At 37.5% G+C, this 20,133-nt stretch overlaps 1 protein-coding gene across 2 annotated transcripts; it reads right to left on the bottom strand.

The window, feature by feature from the left end:
* Positions 1-342: 342 nt before the first annotated feature.
* On the bottom strand, positions 343-18,346 carry oga (O-GlcNAcase). Of its 2 annotated transcripts, XM_051648787.1 has the most exons (17): positions 17,662-18,346; positions 17,433-17,484; positions 17,232-17,329; positions 17,015-17,145; positions 16,752-16,923; positions 16,542-16,640; positions 16,170-16,454; positions 15,494-15,652; positions 14,185-14,810; positions 9,516-9,690; positions 7,586-7,639; positions 6,167-6,252; positions 5,065-5,169; positions 4,597-4,688; positions 3,919-4,111; positions 3,674-3,836; positions 343-2,692 (listed from the first exon to the last, which is right to left on the bottom strand). In XM_051648787.1, the coding sequence occupies exons 1-17, from the start codon at positions 17,825-17,827 to the stop codon at positions 2,556-2,558; spliced, it is 2,793 nt and encodes a 930-aa protein (XP_051504747.1). In that variant the 5' UTR covers positions 17,828-18,346; the 3' UTR covers positions 343-2,555. The 2 variants fall into 2 exon arrangements, with proteins under 2 accessions (XP_051504747.1, XP_051504748.1); XM_051648788.1 differs by lacking the exon at positions 7,586-7,639 and having other exon boundaries at positions 17,662-18,345.
* Positions 18,347-20,133: the final 1,787 nt, after the last annotated feature.

Raw genomic sequence — 20,133 nt, forward strand, 5'->3', positions numbered from 1 at the left:
GATTTGAAAACAACCATTATTTGTCTGCAGAGACCTGTACTTGATTTTAACTGTTGTAAAACATACTGTCACTTTGGAAATTAATACTTTGAAATGATAGCTATAGTACTAAATAAATAATACTATATGTTTACTGCAGTGTAATAAAAACATGAGTTCTGAAAATTATATTTATACAGTGCATCAGTCACATCCTCATTTTTATTCCCGTCAAAAATTAAATATGGTGCTACTCTGAATAAGGTTTATTTTTAGATAGCACTGATAGACTTCAAATAAACCACTAACATTTATTGCTTTTATGGTACAACAGTCCACTGAAAAAAGTATTAATTGCACAGATTCTACTAAAACAACATTTTATTTACAGATTCTGTAAATTGTAAAATACAATGACTTCTTGATTGATCTCACTGTCTTACCCATGCAAACAACCACTCTGTCAGTCCTTAAGAAAGGGACTAGGATTTAAAACCTTGTTTGCCAAAAAAAGAACCATTAAAAACAAATCAAGTGACATACTGTGGGATAAAAAATAAAAAAAACTGTTGAGAACACTACTGTGTAAATATTTAAAGAAAACAATACCTTCAATCATAGCTATAGTACTAAAGAAATTATACTATATGTAGTATGTACACTGCAGTGGTGGTAAAAACTGATAGGTAGATGATAGTGTTTTGAAGGAAGAGTAATGGGCCTAGCAAGCATGACTCTTTTACCACAGATTTTTTTTTTTCCTATTTAACATTTTAATAACCATCTTAATTACATACAAACCGTACAGAAATGACAACTATATTACATATACATAATCATAATTACATCAAAGTATGGAAAGGTCTTCATCTTTTTAAATATATGCATTGTATATAACCTTAAAAAAAGCCCTTTATATTGTGTATGATCAACCAAAATACAATGAGCCAAACATAGTAATCAGCAAGCCATGGAGATATACAGCCAGAGTAAAAGTTCCCCTTGACTGGGTGCGAACAAAGACATTTCTCAAGACCCAAATTGTTGGCCCATCACATGCACAAAACTATTTACATTATCTTAAACCCAGGCATTATTTAAGCATTATGAATGGGAATCTGCAAGAGCCATGTGCGCTCATCTGGTTTTATATATATATATATATATATATATAGATTGTTCTGTCAGTCATTTAAAAAAAAAACAAAAAAAAAAACTAAACATTAAGGGTGTTAACATCGCATAAATATTTTCAAAAGACTCCTAAATAGAATCTTTAGTACCATTCATTCATGGCAATAATTCTGATATTGGCATTAGAATGTGGACTTCGGAGAAACCCAACTTGAAAAGTGGTGCTTTTTAACATTTTATCAAATTAACAAGGCAGGCCGTAATCAAGAACAGGCAATGGCAGTTATCCTCCTCTTCCGGCAACAGAGAAAGGACCTCAGATTTGTTAGAGAGAATCCATTAACACAGCTTAATTTAAGTTAAATTTCAGTTCTCACTTTGGTTTGAGACATTGTTCTGGGCATTGGCCTTCACGTTTAGGTTACAGATTTTACTTTTGTTTTGTAAACATCATCCCTGCATCTCAGAATTATCATGTAAGCTTGCTGTCTCAAATGCACAGCTTTAAACAAAGGCAGAAGTGTTGGAAAGTACCTCTCATTAACCTAAAATATATTACAAAAGAAGGACAAGAGCCAAAAGGCATTTTTTGTACAAAACAAAAATGTATAATTAAAAGATACACATGCTAAAGGCTTACACAAAAATATGCCATGCAGTCCTAAGGACAATATACATTATGGTGTAACTGTACTTACTTCTGCCTCAAAGGATAGCTTTAGGGTTGTGTATTCTGCATAAGAGCTCACTGATATTGTTTGAGCCTGGTATATTGCAGAATGTATTACAATATCCAGTAAAGCAACACCACAAACACTGGATGTTATGAAGTCAACCTCATTCTAGATTATTTTTCTGAACACTGCAAAACGTTGAAATGAACTATAATAATAATAATAATAATAATAATAATAATAAAACAGAAAAGTGAGAATTTCTTTTATCAAGTAATGGCAAGGTTTAGTCTGGAGAATCTACACATGGGCTTAAATGTGTCAACTTAACACAACACATATGCAACCCAGCCACATCTAAGAGATTTAGTGAGTTCAAATGGCACTTGGCCAACTCAAGCTCTGTCCACCAGGAAAAAGTATTTTCTTCAAAGTAACTCCTGAATTACACTTGCAGACTCACACTCCAAATCTTTTTCCATTTCTCATGCTCCCCTGAATACGCAAACATATGCATATATGTACACACTAACAAACTCTTGAGCACACGCCTCTGACTGGCAAATAATAATATCTATGAAAAGCACCTAAAACTCTAGAAGGGTTTTCGGCATAATTAGGTGATTTAAGTTACCATTACAGGCCACTAGAGTTGTGATTACAAACATATGATTGTTATATAAACAGGTAGCGCCTTGGCCCTTTACTTTGGGCCAAAGCTTTGTGTACTTTCTAGGGGGCTCCTTCTTTGTGTTTCTTGCTCTAGATTCACAAGCTCCTCCCCATTATAATAACGTCTTTTGGGAATCCCTCCATTTTGGCCACTTCAAAGCAGCCAAGTTTACTATAAAAGTCCATCATCCTTTTGTCCATCTGTCGGACCTCACAGAAAGCACCATGCGAGCCTGACAATCAAGGAGGAAAAGATTTGTTTAGGAAACAGAAAGCATTTAAACAAATCACTGCAACTTTTATGTCCTCTAACAGCAGAGGTCACCCCTTGTTTAATGTCAGCATCTGAAAATAATGAACTATAAAGAAAATGTTGTGCTGTTTAAATAAATGTGTAGTGAGAGGGGTAAAAACAACACAGAGATACAAAGCAGTATCTCTCATCACTACTGGCTTTGGTCAAACTTTATTTTACAGTTTTCATGTTACGTTGTATTAAGTAATTAGTAATGACTAAGCAATAATAATGAACTACATGTACTTAATGCATAATTATTTTGTGGATCTGCTTCAACTTATATATTGATATTGTTAATAATTACTATAGTAACATGTAAAATGTGTAACACGACCACTGCAAAATAAAATGTTAATTTTATATGTATTTTATATATAGTGGGGTTCAAAAGTCCACTTGTGAAGAGTGTTAGGTGTGATCTGATTACAAAGTAATTAGTTACTGTGATTCAATTTCCTCAAAAAGAAGACACATTACATTTTAAATTATTGTAATCAAATTACAGTTGACCTTTATTTCTTTTAAGTACATTACACCAGTTACACATTCAATATTTCTAAAATAATATTATGTAGAATACATTAAAAACAAATTATGATCATGTGAACGTCCGTTAGCGTTTCTGTGACAGCTGAAGGGTATGCACCTGCAAACGAGTCATTATAAGGGAGAATCATGCGGTGCCGAGTGTATGGCTTGTTTGTGACAATACTGTACATTGTACTGTAGTGCAAATCTTAAATATTTCTTATTCATTAAATGTCAATGTTTATTTGTTTTGTAAAAATCCTAAATGTTGTTTTTTTCCCCAGGTTTAAATCAGATGTTGATTTTTAGTTTTTACATTTTTAATGGACTTTTGAACACCAATTTACATGTATATATACAGGCAGACACCAAACCCTACTGTACCTACCATTAGCTTTGAGCGATGAGAGGAGACATCCCATCATGCTTTTGGCAACACTGGGGTCAGTAACCTTTGCATGAATGTCCACTTTAATGAGGGATGGGAAGTTGCCGAGGAATGATTCTGGCAAGCCCTCCTCCTCCTCCTCATGGAAGCTTAGCATCATTTTCTATGGAGAAAAATGACTGCCATTAACAACATGGGTGGGTTTGAAGTGGAAGAAATTACAGTGGAGTGGAGTTTGAGCTAACCTCAGCATCTGACAGGTCCTTCTCTGTATCTGGCTTGTTGTATTTCTCCTGCATGAATGGTATCCAACTCAACTTGCATTTCTTTACGAAAGGTTTGACATCCACAGTGCCCAAAGCATAGCCACAAATTCCTTCCTCATCCTCAAGCACAAAGCCATAGTCTGGGCTGAGCGTAAGGAAACCTCCTACTAACCTGCAGTGAGGATAATGATGGTACAAAGATCACAAGTCATGCCCAAATGTCTTATAAAATAGAGCATATTATTATGCAAGGATATTTGAGTTTCACCTTTCTTTAAGGTGCAAAGTCATTTTTTACTCAGTTTCACTCACCTCTAAAGAAATTAATAGTACTTTTGAAATATATATTTAAAATCATGTAAACACACAAGATAAAGAATCCAGTCATATCAGTAGCCTAATAAAAGCAGTTTCATTTTACATGCTGAGCTGCCTCATGGGAGATCACTTGACTCATTTATCTCAGTCACACTCATGCATTTATAGAATGCCACTGGTAGCTGAAAACTATTGATTTTGTGATGCTGCTGCACCACACTACTAGGTGTCAGTAGAATTCCAAACTGACTATCATATCGGCCAGCACAACATAAAATTTTTTTTTTGAGTGGACATTTAAATGCATCTAAAGAGAGCAAGTAGAAGCTCAAACTGCACCTGTCTCCAATAAGGTCCGGCGACTCATCGGGGAAAGAAAGGCCATCACAGCCCTCAGTGTACATTTCCCTGCATATCTTATAGACGGCAGACTGAGGGTAGAGAGAAAGAAAGAGATGCAGTGTGTGAAGGCATCTGACAGCTCTCATTCCGCACAGACTGCTGTGTCAGCAGAATGGTTCAGATGTGCTGCAAATAAACCTAACTGGGACATCTCAGCTGGGAATACAAGCAGCCAACAGCAACTTTTTATTTAGGCATATAGCATCTAAAGTATTTTTTATACTACCAATAGCTTGTAGTAGTCAAGCCATGTCCTAAACATAAAGCACAATTTTTTTGTGTCAAAAGAAAAAAATCTGTAGTATTTTATAGAATTTCAAAAACAAAAGTTTTTCCAAGTATAAAATGAAACTGCTTATGTCAAACATGCATCATGACAGTGGTTTGATGTGGAGCCAAACCTACCTCATCTTTGGGAAAGTAAGGCCTTATGCTATAGATTTTGGAAGTTGGCATTGATGGAGGTGGCTGGTAGAAAAGATCATTTGCCCCATCAATTGGCAACAGTCTCTGTGGAGACCAAAGCAAAAGTATAGTATAGTAGTTTAGTATTTCTCTAGATTTACCATGTGACTGAGGTGCAACTGAAAGATGCAACTGAAACTTCAGCATGAGTTTACCTGCTCCAGCTGAACCAACCCCAGACAAAGAAGCCGAGCATGAATAAATGCTTTTAAAACTAAATTGGCTTCTCTGATTGGTCAGTGTACAGCAAGAGCATGTAAACAGCAATCATCATCGTTTTTTCCTTTTTTCTATGTGTGCTTTTTATGCGAGCAACCAAAATGAAAGGAAAGTGCGCTGGCTTGGTCTGAGAAAGGCTTAAGTGGCTAAAGGAGATGCTCCTTTCCCACTCTTTTTCGCTGCGCAAGAACTTCCTGTAAAGAAAAGGCATGATGCTGGCGCGCCGAGCAAAACTCCATGACCAAATACTTCCAGCTTAAAAAATAAATAAAAAAATTACATATATTTTTCTCATCACATATATAGACAATAAAAATAAGTTAATCATTTTGACATGTTAAGAACTGACAGGTGTTAAGGTTTAAATTTGTTCATGGAGCTTTGAGAAGGCAGAGTCGCAGTCGCTTGCGCAATCGCAGTGCCGTGGACGCAAGCGCAGAGAAAATGTGGGGATAATTTTGCGCTGTTTCCTGCAAAGAAACAAGATGTCATAAAATAAAACCTAGCCATGCTGCGCCGTCGCAAGCGCAAGGGGAAAAGCAGCATCTCATTTGGGCAGTTGCTGAAAGAAATCCAAATTTAGGTTGTGTTAGAGAACACCATCACCCCAAACACTTGACACTAGCCTTTAGTTTTGACCCATTTCAGTTTACAATTCAGATAAGGCCCAAGTGGCTGTACACCCTTGACATGTATATATGCAGCTGCTGACAGCTTCACCTTCAACAGACCAACCCGTAGCATTTTGCAACCATACCAACATCTACAACAAACGAAAATACATCTTCGTGTGACAATTTGCTGGTAATTCAATATTGGATACCTGGAACTCTCCTGCTAGACCACCCCTAAAGGCCCAGGGCTCTTGGTCGCCACTTAAGAACTGTGCTGACGACTGACTACGACACCCTGTTGGGATCAGATCCAAGCGGAGAACATTATGTGAGGGGCTTTCTGGCATAATGAGGGGGAGGGGGTATGGGGTGGAGGTGTCTTATTTCCAAATCACTCCATTGAAATAAATGTAGATACTAAAATCTCAATACGAACAATAGTGAAATACCTTGGAACTCTTCTGCCAAGGGCTCAAGCAGCTTAAGCTTATATTGACAGAGGGCTTAAACTGACAGCAATTCAGAAGGAATTCATATTTTTTGCATTGTCCTCAAATTCAGCATTTTTAATTAAGTGAGGTCCACAATGCAATCTACGATTAGTTCTTCAACTGAATATTGTTGCGGTCCGTTTAAGAACTGTTATTTTACCTACATTTATGACAGTCCTTTAGGGATATTTTTGATCATACATCACACATCATCAGTTCGCTCGCTGGTACTAAATAAGCTTCTGCTGTTTAAGCCCTCTGAACTCTAAACCTCGGCTGAAGTCACATATAGACCTATCTGCCTTGTCACATGACTAACGAGCTTTCTTCATCAGCCAGAATTGTGGAAAAGCTTATGGAGTTTTTTTACAGGTAGATATGCACCCTTCATGGGCTAGTCACAAAGAACCCCTTATTCAAGAACGTACTACGACTGAATCTTTCCAGTCAGGGCACCTATTTTGTCCTATGGTAGATATCTGTGATAAATCTGGCCATTCTGCATCTCTGCCAAGCAGATTCAAGCTTTACACTGCACTGGGGAAATGCATTAATTTCTAGACAGATAGCAGTACCAATGCGAGGGGATGAGGACTCTGTGTCATGTAACAAGACAAATGCAGCGTGATACAGGAGTTAATGTGCTCCTGTTTTCACTCAATTCGATCATACCTAAAACACATCCTGTGGTGAAATGGCAGGACACACAACACACACAACATCTGAGGGGAATTTGACCACTTCCTTTGCTTTTTTACTTTATATCCAGACAATGATTTTCTCATGTTTGAATAACTTGCTTATTCTAGAGTTTGTTTTACTATGGAAATGTGTTTAGATAAATCAAGGGTAAAGATTTTCCACTTAGACGGTGCTGTAAAGCTGGTCCGAGCCATTTCAATTGTGCCAAATGATAGAAACAAAATCCATGTTAGAGCTGCCAGAGAAAAAATTCGCGCGGTTAACTCCTAACGCTTGAGCTATCGCTGCGCAAATGTGACTTCATCCAAAAACCCTTCATCTCCTGAGACATTAAAAGAAAACTAACTTAAATCACTTGGGCACAGAAATAAAAAATGAAATATACATATGTAAAACCCCCAAAAGAAAAATTGATAACTGCAGCATTGTGCATACATCGGGCACTGTCCATCCAATAGCAGTACAAACTTGTGCCAAGGATTCTTCCATCTGTACATAATGAAGGGAAAAGACAATAAAAGAACTCATTAGTAACTGATCTCATCACAACAGTAGTGACGCGCTGACTGAATGCCATCCGCACTGCTTTGAACGGGGTAGAAAAATTGGTATGGCTGAAAAATCTGCATGTTTTGGACTGTGCTTGCAAACAGAGGCTGAAGGGCATTATTGAAAGAGGACAGTCAATACAAAAACAAGGATTTTGTTTTTGTTATTTTGTTGTTTGATCATTTTATACAGTGTAAAAGACTGTTAAATCCACATCTATTCCAAGAGCATGTTCTGAAATATATAAGGGGAACCTTTATGGATTGTCTAAGAAAATATTTTAAATGCTTTTAAGTATTGATGCCATTTCTATAGAACACACTGATTAGTGCTACATATTGTAAACTTGATTTCCCCCTCCATCATCTAACAAATGCTTAGATGTGCCATGCCAGTTTGGGTTGCTGCCTGCTGTGTTGCTTTGTCATAAAGCTGGACAGAAACCTGTGAATGAAATGTGGTTACCAAGGTAACCCAGGCCATGCTGGTGCTATAATTACTCAACCAACTTCCAACAAAAACCTCATTTAGAATGGAATCCATTACTCTAATGGCACTGTAACAATTCCCAGGAGTCACAGATAACAAACATGAGCATTGTCAATAATTGAAAGGTCTTTCAATAAAACCATGAATCAGGTAGAATGTGAGAAATAGTCACAAATAAATGTGCTGGCTGATGACCCAAGAACTTCTTAGACAATAGACCGTTGATTTCCTTGACTGTTCAAATGAAATTAGGATAATAGGAAGTATAATGTAGAGCAAAGGCAAAACACAGTAACTTGAGTTGACTGAAATTGGGTCTCTGAGACAATGATCTGTTCTTTGACAGATGGGTTTGGCTCAACTATGCTCAGATTGAGAGAAAACGAAGTAAGCCTTTTATATAATCCACATTTGGCTGGACAATCAAAAAAGATTGAAGCCATTTTTCTCGATTTCAGTGCTGGCATCTTTACTGGATTTCAGCTTTGTAGGCCAGTATGCATAGTTCAACTGAAATACAGTACCAATTAAAATGTGCTGGGAAGACAAGAAATTGTGACAGTGCAGATCTTGGACTGGCCTGGAACAGTTCAGTTAGAGTAAAGCATACACTGAGGTTGTTTGTGGAGCACAATTTTTGCACATGATTAGACCAAAGACAAACACCATATAATGTGGAATGAATCTTTAAAGGTTTTCAATGAACATTTATTATGCACCAGAATAGCCTTACACAGCCGCCTTGCTTTAAAAGTTCGCATGCGCGGCGCGCTAGGGTGTAAGGGGGGCCTACTTTCCTTCTCGATCACACCCTTGATTGAAAGAGATGGCAACAGGTGTTGCCAAGTTAACGCACAATGATACTGAATGCACAGCAAGCAGCAGTACCAGCATCTGGCAAATCTGACCACAGCTGTCCAAATACAATTTATCCTACTAGATCTGGCAGAGTGGCCTGAAGGAGTGGGATTGGCTAGCAATGCGGGCAGCATCCAGTCAGTAGAGGAAAACAACATGTTCACAATAAATTAAAAAAGTGATAATGTAATTTAGACCTAATTTCCACAATGGCCCAAGACATTTTTGTGATGCATATGGCAGCCGTTAATTTTTTGAGTGTGAACTGAGGTGACAAGATTTTTGTCTTGTGTAGAGAGGTGCTAATTTACTCTATCAAGTCTAAAAATATGCTCTGCCATCTGCTGAAGAATCCAATTTGAGCACCAGAAATCAGATGTCACTTTGAAACATGGCAATGCATGAAGAAAAGGACATGTAAAAGCTTTGTAAACTTGCGATGTGACATGCAGAGATTTGCCATACCTACCTAACCACTGAACAAATGATTTCACCATTGAGATGATACTTTTTATATCCCAGATATAGGGATACAGGTCATATAGAATGGTCCTGTTGGCAGAGTTGGAGAGTCTGGTAAACATCTGGATGACGGAGCAGCACATCTCTTCAAAGTTTTCTGCTCTGGACTGCCATTCAGTTACCTAGGTAAATCAAATGGAAATAACCCTATTATTACAATACTATGAAACATGCATTATTTCAATACAGCTCAGCAACAATTACTAAACAGGCCCTCCAGGGTTTTGCAATCGAAAGAATTAATGCAAATTCCACCACTTTCCACATTATTTGCTTTAGCTTGCGATTTTGTATAACTTCCAAATTTTTACAAAAAACGTTATTTTGAGGTAATTTGATCAGTTTTTTCCATGATTGACAGCAGCAAAAAATGGTCCAAAAACCTTGAAGCTGTCAAGACATATCCAGCTGCACAGCCGCCATTCTATCATCCCCACATGGTTTGCAAACTGTCCCTTATTAGCCAGGAAATCCAGTATTTTGGCCTAAATGATGACGTCCCATACGGCACGCCTATTTTCCCATATTTTAGAGGCAAAATGCTTGAGGGAGTATCCTATTGCGTTCACTATCAAAATAATTTTCTAAACATTTACAGGACTGCAGACGGCGCATTTACATCACAGTTAGCGTTTAATCTTCACCTGAGTGTGGTTTGGCGAGTTCATTTGGAGGCATTTCTATATTCACTTATTCCTTATTTGGATAGTAAAATAAGAATTTAAAGTGCTCAATAATCATGGTTAGTTCAAATGATGTAATAATCGTGACAGGCCTAATTATCCAATCATCCTTTGTGCTTTTATTTTACAAATTTACTTTGGGTCTATTTTAACCTAACCAAAGTTTACTTGCATTGTCCGAGGCAGAAAACTGTAATATAAATATAATGAAGTGTTCCATTGAACTGATCCATATAATTAATCCATATCACAGGTTTCACCTCTTAGATCAGGGTTCACACTTTTTTCAAGGCACAATTTTCCAGGACATTTTATGCACCCAACAAGTGAAATATTTAAGCAAAAGCACATGCGTCCATTTAAATCTAGCTTTTATTTTGGCGTTTGTTTGTTTTTGATGTTAGTTTCTCACCTCCAAATAAGCAGTTTTCTGCATTGCCCAGTGTGATTATTAATCCCCGTAAAGCTGTGATTTAAAGGTGCTATATGTAATATTTTTATTGTACTAAATCATAAAATGACCATAATATGTCATTAGAGAATTAAGAAACATGCTAAGTTGAAATACTGGCTTCTCCGATAACAATGCTACAGCCAATATATTCTACTTTGAAGTTTCCATTCCGGGCTGGAATTTCTGTTTATTTTTTGGCCTGTGTGATCCCGCCCACTGCCCACTCACCAATAGTATTTCGAAACCGCCGGGTTGCCAGATTTGAACAAGTTTTCAGGCAAACAACACTGCGTGCTGCAGCCATGAAAGCCAGCAAACGAACTGGAACAGAGATAACAGATTCCACCTGACATAAAAGGCCTCGCCATCTGTCTAAAAACCACAATGACCAGAGGCGTAGTAAAACAAGGATAAATAGTGGAGACGCCTTTGGAAGATGGAGACAGCTTAAAGCCCAGAAATCCTTTAAAACGGATGCGGAGTTGGCTAATTTGCATGTCAACATTCTGGCAACCCGCATGAGCTTCGAGTCTGGGGCGGGGCAGAAAACTCTCCAATATTTTGATTTGGACTGCAGTACCCATTTCAAACGCTTGTTGTCAATCTTACATATAGCACCTTTAATTAAAGAAATACATAGTCTGTATGTGCTGTGCACTTCAGAGTGCTCTCTGTCTCTGTCACCTCACACACAATGACGATCATGATGAGGTGTTTTCAGTGTATGAGCAGCCGTCTCTACACATTCATTTTGAAGCATGCATCACTTGCAGATTATTTATTTATTCAATTAAATCAGATAATTTTTCAGGTGAATTATCACAATAGGACATATTACAATTTTAATTTGATTAATTAACATTAATTTTCAACCAAATATGTCATATTCCATGACACTGCGTTTTATTGCTAATGCCATTTTTATGATTAGATTCTGTGTTTTCCGCACACTACATGTGGTAACCGCGGTATAAGCCGACTCCGATCGTTGAATTATTGAAAATTAATTCACATCCCGAGGTATTAAGTCCAAATCACCACACTACCAACCCAGTGTGAAAGATTCTTTTTTTTTAAATCAGTGGTCCGACTGTCATCATTTTCTAAAATTTATAACTCGCAGGGAAGCAAACTCATGAGGGTCGAAAAGGTGAGACAATCACTGATCCACAAACATGTTTTCCGGGGAATAAGCTAAAAGCACTAACTTAAGCTATTTTAATGATTCAAGTATAGCAAATAATCTGCACAATTGTGCAGAATTAGCTGCACAAATAAAGGGTACTTTGCTGTGGCTTGCTTCCGTTTCACAAATTTGTTCAATTTCAATAACTGACTAGTTTAGTGACCACTTCTGGAGATGCCACTAGAGTGAGTCATTGAATCATCATTTTGAGATGTTCACGACCGAAACCTGCCAAGAGACTTTTTAATAATTAAGTATAAGGACAAAGCAGGTCTATAGTTTTCCTTCAGTTTGTGAACTGGCGAGCATGACTTTTCATCCAAAAAGACAATAATAATAGTCTAATAATAATGAGCATCAATAACGTCCTTCCCCTCTCCATTATTAAAATTTGCGTGTCAAATCTACTGACTTCAGTAGAATGTTTAAGCATTATAAAAACAAAGCAGATCTACGGTTTCATTTTCCTACCGTATTTAAACTGCTGAGCATGACTTTTATCAAAAAAACAACAATAACAGTTATTATATTATATACTAATAATAATTTTGAATTTCAATAATGTCCTTTCATCATTGTAAAGTGCATTTCACATGAGTTGAGTTGAGGCGTCAATGCTCCACTCAACGCCAGCATCAAGCCACACTTTGCCCTCCACATGACAAGCGTTGCAGAAAGCGCCACGGAAGGGAGAATTTACGAGAACTCGTTTATGTTTAGGTCTTAGCATTTTTTTAAATTTCTTGGTAAATCTAATTAATGTAGTTCAATAACTGGGGTCTCTGGATACTCAGAAACGATAAGGTAATAATTACTTAAAATAAATTACGAGACATCCAATATCTCTTCATAAATTTGGACAGTTTTAAAATATTTATTATAGCTTTGTATTCTCAAAGACACCATTTGTTGTGAAGTTGGAGCTGAGGTTGCACTGACGTGTCACTTCATAGACGCGAGTCATGTGAAAGCCCCTCAACGTGTATCAGTCACTTTTACATATTAATAGCTCTTCCACCCTTTCCTTTCCATGTCAAACAAGGTAGACTCGCATGCCGATACTGAAGTAAACAAACAACAGGTCCATCTCATTCAGTCGGTCGGTACATATACCAGGTCATTTAGTTTTTTTATGAATGAGAAGTTTCACAAGTGCCGCTTCTCACTGTGCAGGCGCTGCTGTAGCCAAGCACGCGATTGGCTATAGCTGTAACCAATCAAGCAGTCTGCCGCGGTTGGACCGTGATTGCAAAGCACACGATTGGACGCTGCTGTAATCAATCACGAGGGTGTAAGCGCCCTTAACAACCGCTGATGTTGTTTACAATGCACAGCATTCAGTAGTGACAACGATATGAATGTGTATTTGACTCCCATTCCGAGTCCTGATCGTTACTATATTTTTGTACATGTAACGAAAACCTTGCTAGCAACACAGTCAAACCGTTTTATTATACCAAAATATTTTCCAGGATAAATAATTATTTTCCAGGACATTTAGGTATGTTTCTAATTTTCCATGACTGGAAAATTGCATTGCAAAATTCCAGATTTTCCAGGATGCGTGGGAACCCTGTAAATGTATGGTATTTTTAGCTCATTACCTGTATTCAGTTATTGTGCACTAAAACATTTACAGGTAGTTGCACTTATACTGCCATTGACACAAATTACACAAGTATACTAGGATTATTTGTGAGTTTTCACTGCAAAACAACATGAAAAATGGCACATTGCAATTTTGGAGAAAAGCCACAGCAAATTCAGTAATTTGGGCTGCAACAATCAAGAAAAAGTGCCATCAAATCCTGGAGGGACTGACTACAAATTTGCATTACCTTACAAAGTGAGTTCCTTTTTCTTATCATAAAGAAACCACCAAGGGGTGAAAATAATTATTGCATTTCCACCATTTTGTTGGACCACATGATTATTTAATAAACTTTAGTCAGAGTAGACACCATAATTAATTCAAAACAGTTGGAAACAAGGCTGTAAAGTCTGTTCTTGTCAAACTGTCTTAAGGTCCTAGGTTCACATCTCATTTTCACAACTCCTACATTCATATTGTCCAGTTAAATTTGTGGAAAACCTATTTCAATGTTTTGTTGGCTAAACAATTGACACCCATGTACAAAACAGTACATCATATTGAATGGACTGTATGTCTGTCCCTCACAGCCTTATTTTCTTTTGTGTCTACGTTAACATGGCATCTACTCCGACATAAGGTCTATTGATGACTTGCATCTTATCTGATGACTTATTGACGACTTGATGTTGCATATCACACCTTCTCTGGATCCTTTCCTTTGGAGTTAACGCTGACATAATTGCTGTTGGCTCTCAGCCAGTTAAACTCTTTCAGCATTTGTACTGCTTTTGGTCCATGCTCATATGGCAGGTAGAAGAGTTCAGCCAGCAGGGACAGATCCTCCAGAGTAAGTGCTTCAGCAGTGAACAGTGGTTTTTCATTGGGGCCTGGAACAAACACTTCCTTATTGAGCTGATCATCAGTCTGCATAGGTGCAATGTCGCTGCCTGAATCCTCTTGAATGGACATCTCTGGAGACTTGGACTCCGTCAGGCTTTCTTTGTCTGTGTCCATGGGTTTGAGATCCTCTGTCATCTTAGCCTTGACAATCTCTGTGAGGATCTCATTGACATTTTTAGTGTCCTCCACCTCGTCATTCTTTTCTACAACCATCTCCATGGGTTCTTCGTCAGACTCTTTCTTTTCCACCTCCACCTCCTCTTCTTTGCCAAGCACGTGCGGTTCATCGCTAAGGGGCACGGCTGGACTCATGATGGGCTGTTGGAAGACTGTGGTCACTGTTGTGGTGGAGCCCAGACTGGTCGTACTGAGTGGGGGAACATCAATAGAAGTGCTTTTATTTCCACTGTGAGGTACCTGCCGACCTGCATTGAAGAAGAAAAAAAGTTAAGACACTAACAAACTGATCACACCCTAATATCGATCCAAACCCATGTGAATATCTTTCTTCAATGGAAATTTTTTTTGCATTTTGTGAAGTCTTCACAGGGTTTATTCACTATAATGTAAGTAAATAGTGCAACTCAGGTCTGTCAAGCTCGAATAAGGACAAAATACACCGTAAAACCACAGTAAATGTCCTCGATACGACTCGTGCACTACATTCCAAGTCTTCTGAATGATATGATCACTTTGTGTGAAGAACAGAACTAATGACCAAACATGCAACATGACATTTGGTCACAATATGTGATAAGAATCACATATCAAGGTTTATGTTAATATCTGATTTAAGCACTTTATTAATACGATTTGATTTAAGAATAAATAATTACTTAAATTTCATTTGGTTTATTGCACTGATTGCAATGCTTCAGAAGACTTGGAATATAGTGCACAAGTCATATCGATTACTTTTTACTTTCGAACTTGACAGATTGGAGTCTCTATTCACTAACATTTTGGCAAATAAACCCTGTGAAGACTTTCGAAAGAAAGTCATACAGGTTTTGGATCGACATTAGGGTGAGTAAATAATTACAGAATTTTCATTTTCAGATGAACTCTTCCTTTAATACTATATATCACACAAAGAACAAATAGTTACTGTTGTACTGATGAGGCACTCCAAACTCGCTCAACCATTCACAAAGAGCCAGCTTGAGTGCGATCTGTGGGCTGTAGAGGATGTCTGTTTCTAGTTCCTCATCACTGCCCTCGTTCTCCAGCTTTATCTGAATGGACACAGTGCTGTCTTCGCTGTCCGCTAAAAAGAGAAAAGAGAAGCTATGAAGCCTCTTTATAATCTGACAAGATTAAATACCAAACATAAATATATATAACATGCTATAAAGGCCCGTTCACACCGAAGACTAAAATGATACCTATAATAATAACATCTCTATTAGCATCCACACCAACAGTTGACAACTTTCTGCTTATTCTAAGCTTGTGCTGCAGTTATGTTTACAGTGAAGAAAATGGATGTAGATGACCTGCTGCTCTACGTTTCACAAAGAAACTAAAAGAAGAAACAGATGGATACAACTTCAAAGGAGACAAGACAAGGTTGTCAGCATTATCACTGGATCCATGAGGTAATTTTATGCTACCAGCTTAATAGCTCAAATTAATCTGTTTTTACTGGGCATTCAGCCATAACATGGCAGCCATTTTGTGGGTTGTAAAAAAAAAACATTTCACCATTCAAAACCATTCAAACCCTAAAAGTATGAAAATGTCTGCTCTTTGATAAATAAATGTTGCCATCAAGGCATACTTACTCATGACAACATCTTTTCTCACTCCATTCATGTTAGACTTGTACCACGTGGCTAACGTGTGAATGGCAACAAAGTTGGACTCAAATTCACAGTTGGGGTTGGTGAGGACACCTTTTAGCCGGGGAATGAGTTCTGTGGACCTGCCCTTATAAGGCCCTAAGAAAAGTCGCTTCTGATCATAGTCATTGGCATGAATATTGTCCCAGATGACAGGAGCTCTCCTCAGTATCTTTGTGACTTCTTCAATAGATTCAACGGTTATGTCTTTAGAAACTACCTTTGGACCTGTCGAACAGATAAAGGCATTTTGTTAATCAAAAAGAGACCTTCATACTATTCCAAAGATGTCCCATCTATGAAAATACAGCTTACCTGTCCAAAGCACCTCAACACCAGGAAGCAGCTTTTCACCAACTGTACGCAGGTAAGGCGATTGTGATACATTTGGATAACAAAATGTTCCACAATACTCTGAGGACAAGTAAAGAATCAATGAATTATGATAGGATACAATAGATATAATACATTGGACATAATACAAATTCCAACAAAGCAACACAATGGTTACTACTAGTATCTTACCAGTGGGGCAAAATAAGAATATATCAGGTTCTCCCAAATACTGGAAGATCTCATTGGTGATGGACACTTGGGCATGTCCAAAGGAGCTGAATACTTCCTTGTCAGCTGGACAAATGTTATGATCTATATCATCAAACAGTAAGGCAAATGACTTGCACCCAAAATGAGAGACCTGCAACAAAAGACAAACAGAGATTGAGGATGTAGGCCATAATGACACTGAAAACAGTACAATGGACGCTTACAAGTAGGTTCGCACTTACCTGGTCTAACTTCCTTTTCAGTGTAGACACTTCCTTCTGATTTGAGAATGTAATGTCCAAGCCAGGGGAAATGGCATAAATGAACTCAATACCGTGCTCTTTAGCAGCACTTATCAAAGTTGTGAGTTGCTCTTTAAAAGAATGAAAGAGCAATTTAGACTGATAAACTAAAGACAAATATAGCATAACCAAGCTTACATTTCAAAGGATATATCACCTGCTTCCTCAACAGAATACATCTCTCTCCAAAACATTCTGTGTTTGTAGTCATCTTTCGGGGCATACAAATAAGTGTTCAATCCCCATTTCTGCTGCCTAAAAACATGATCAAATATTTGCATTATGTAAAGGTTGTAAACTCTAAGACAATACCAGGAATTACAATAGCAGTTGTGAACATGTTTAAAATGTCCAATACCTCCTGAAAAGCTCTTTTCTTTGTTCAATAGTCCATGGCCGTCCATAGAAGCCTGTTGAGAACGATGCAAGTCAAACAAATGGTTTCCACAAACGCAGCACACATTCCAGAGACAGATGCTTTAGTCAACAATACATGCACTTAAAAAATAAAACACACTGTAGGTAACTAGTTGTCAATTTATCTTAATATTAAGCCTGTTTTGTCTATAGTTGGTACGTTATCTCACCCTCTACAACACCAGTGATGAATTTCCTGCGGCCTGTTCTCTCTACCCCGATGATGGGTTCGTCAACTGGACCTTGCGTATCCGAACCCGCTTCGGTTGGTACTGGGTTTGCCTCGGTCTCTGGCTGTGACAACTCGATAATTTTGTCTTTCTGAACCATTTTCATGTATACTTAATTACTGCTGTTGAAAAGTATCGGACTAGTCGTCGACCAAAGCTTTTCTTGTGCAGGAAATGGAGCCACTGCCCGATTCTCTAGTGGGTTAGTAGGTCACCGTGTCTACCGGTAGGGCGCTGAATTCAATCGGATGCAGATTTTCTGCGCGAGACAGAACCGGCAGTTCGATGTTGAAAGCCTTTTAACCTATATCGAAATGTGCAGTTTGCCTTAACCGTAGAGTTTGGCAGAATCTCTAGACAGCCAAGCAATTAGCATTAGCCGGGTTTTTTTTTCTCTAGCAGCGGCTGTTCAGTCAGTGAACGCGTTACATCGCGTGCAATACTTTAATTAATGACGATACATCGAGCTTCTTCGTTTACAGAAAACAACAGATACTGCACCGCGACTATAAATCGACCCTCTCAGTTTTGCGTAACGTTTATCAACCCTTTTTAATTTTTCACTCTTCTTCCTGTTTACACTTACTGCGCAGACTCAGGAAACTGGTTTGAACAAGTCACGGACGGTTTCTGCAAGTCTGAAAACAAATTTTCTGCAAAGATTTTAAAGGGACAGCGAGATCGTCAGCGCTCGTCCAACCATTATGAGAATACCAAAGGACGACTTCAAATCATATATTTTTATCAAGAAAATTCACGTTAGATCATAATTTCTTTTTTTCTTGTAAGACCTTTGATATTAGGGCAAAAATCGTATTCTTGATAATTTTTTTGTTTTCCTGTAAAAATATCTAAAAATCCTTAAAACAAGATCAGTTTGATTGATCTAGTTTTAGAAACAACACTGCATAAGATATTTAGGTTTTTCAGAGAATGTATTTTTAACATGTGTATTTTGTCTTACTGTACTGACAGAGTTTTTATAGTCAAAATAAGTGAAAAAAATCTACCAGTGCTGAAGAAGTAATCCAAAGTATTTATAATACGTTACTGACCTTGAGTAATCTAATGGAATACGTTACAAATGACATTTTACAGCATGTATTCTGTAATCTGAAGTGGAATACATTTCAAAAGTAACCCTCCCAACCCTGGTGAAGGCATACTTAAACGCTGGATTATGAATATTTGTATTCTTTGAAGAATGGCAAAGAAATGGAAATATAGCTTACTGCACTATTTAATTATCAATCAGTTTGGGCTCTATTTAATTGTCAAATTCATTGGCCATGTGCTTCTTCAAGAATAGTTCACCCAAAAAATGAAATTCTCAAATTATTTACTCACTTTCTTCTGCAGAACACAGATGAAGATTTTTTAGAAGAATAATTTAGCTCTGTAGGACCTTTCAATGCAAGTGAATGATGAGCAGAACCTTGAAGGTCCAAAAAGCACATAAAGGCAGCATAAAGTAATCCACATGACTCCAGTGGTTTATTCCATGTCTTCAGAAGAATTATGATAGCTGTGGGTAAGAAACTGTTCAATATTTAAGATCTTTTTTTTACCATAAATCTCCACTTTTACTTTTTGAAAGTTAAATATTAATCTGCTTATAACCCACACTTATATCAGTTTAGAAGACATGGATTTAACAACCAGAGTTGTATGAATAACTTTGTGTGGCCTTTGTGATTTTTGGAGCTTCAAATGTCTGATCACCATTCACTTCACGTAAGGGCAAACAGAGAGGAGATATTCTTCTAAAAATCTTTGTGTTCTGCAGAAGGAAGTCATACGCATCTGGGATGGGATGAGGGTGAATAAATGAGAGAATGTTCATTTTTGGGCGAATTATTCCTTTAAATAGCTACTACTTTGAATTGTAGGAACTACCACCCCTATATGTATCTTGAATGGTTCGCTTTATTGCTGTTGCACTGGTTTCAACAGAGATTGTAGAAGCCTTTAAAAAATATATATACTTTACAGAGGAAGCCTTTTACTGACTAAAAATACACAACACTACATGATGAGCTGTTCATGTAGTTTAACTGCTAGCGCAAGGTCTTGGGTTTGATTCCCAGGGAGCATATTACTGATAAAAATTTACTTAAAATGTACAGTAAATTGCTTTGGATAAAATATGATACAGCTTAAAAACTACCAGGTGTGTAAAGTGGTTTTCAAACTGGGGTCCACAGACAGATGTAGTACAAATAATTAAAGTTAAAATGTATATAGTATCATTATGGTTTCATTCTGCTGTATAAAGACTGGAAATCATAAGATTATTCACAAGTATTATTCTATTGACAGACATAGTTTCACCTTTAGCTTGCTCATTGGGATTTTAAGGCACTATTCTCTTTGGAACCATATTTATTGTGAAAAGTGATTCACATTTCATAA

The sequence above is a fragment of the Myxocyprinus asiaticus genome, chromosome 21, assembly GCF_019703515.2.
Source record: "Myxocyprinus asiaticus isolate MX2 ecotype Aquarium Trade chromosome 21, UBuf_Myxa_2, whole genome shotgun sequence".
NCBI lineage: Eukaryota > Metazoa > Chordata > Actinopteri > Cypriniformes > Catostomidae > Myxocyprinus > Myxocyprinus asiaticus.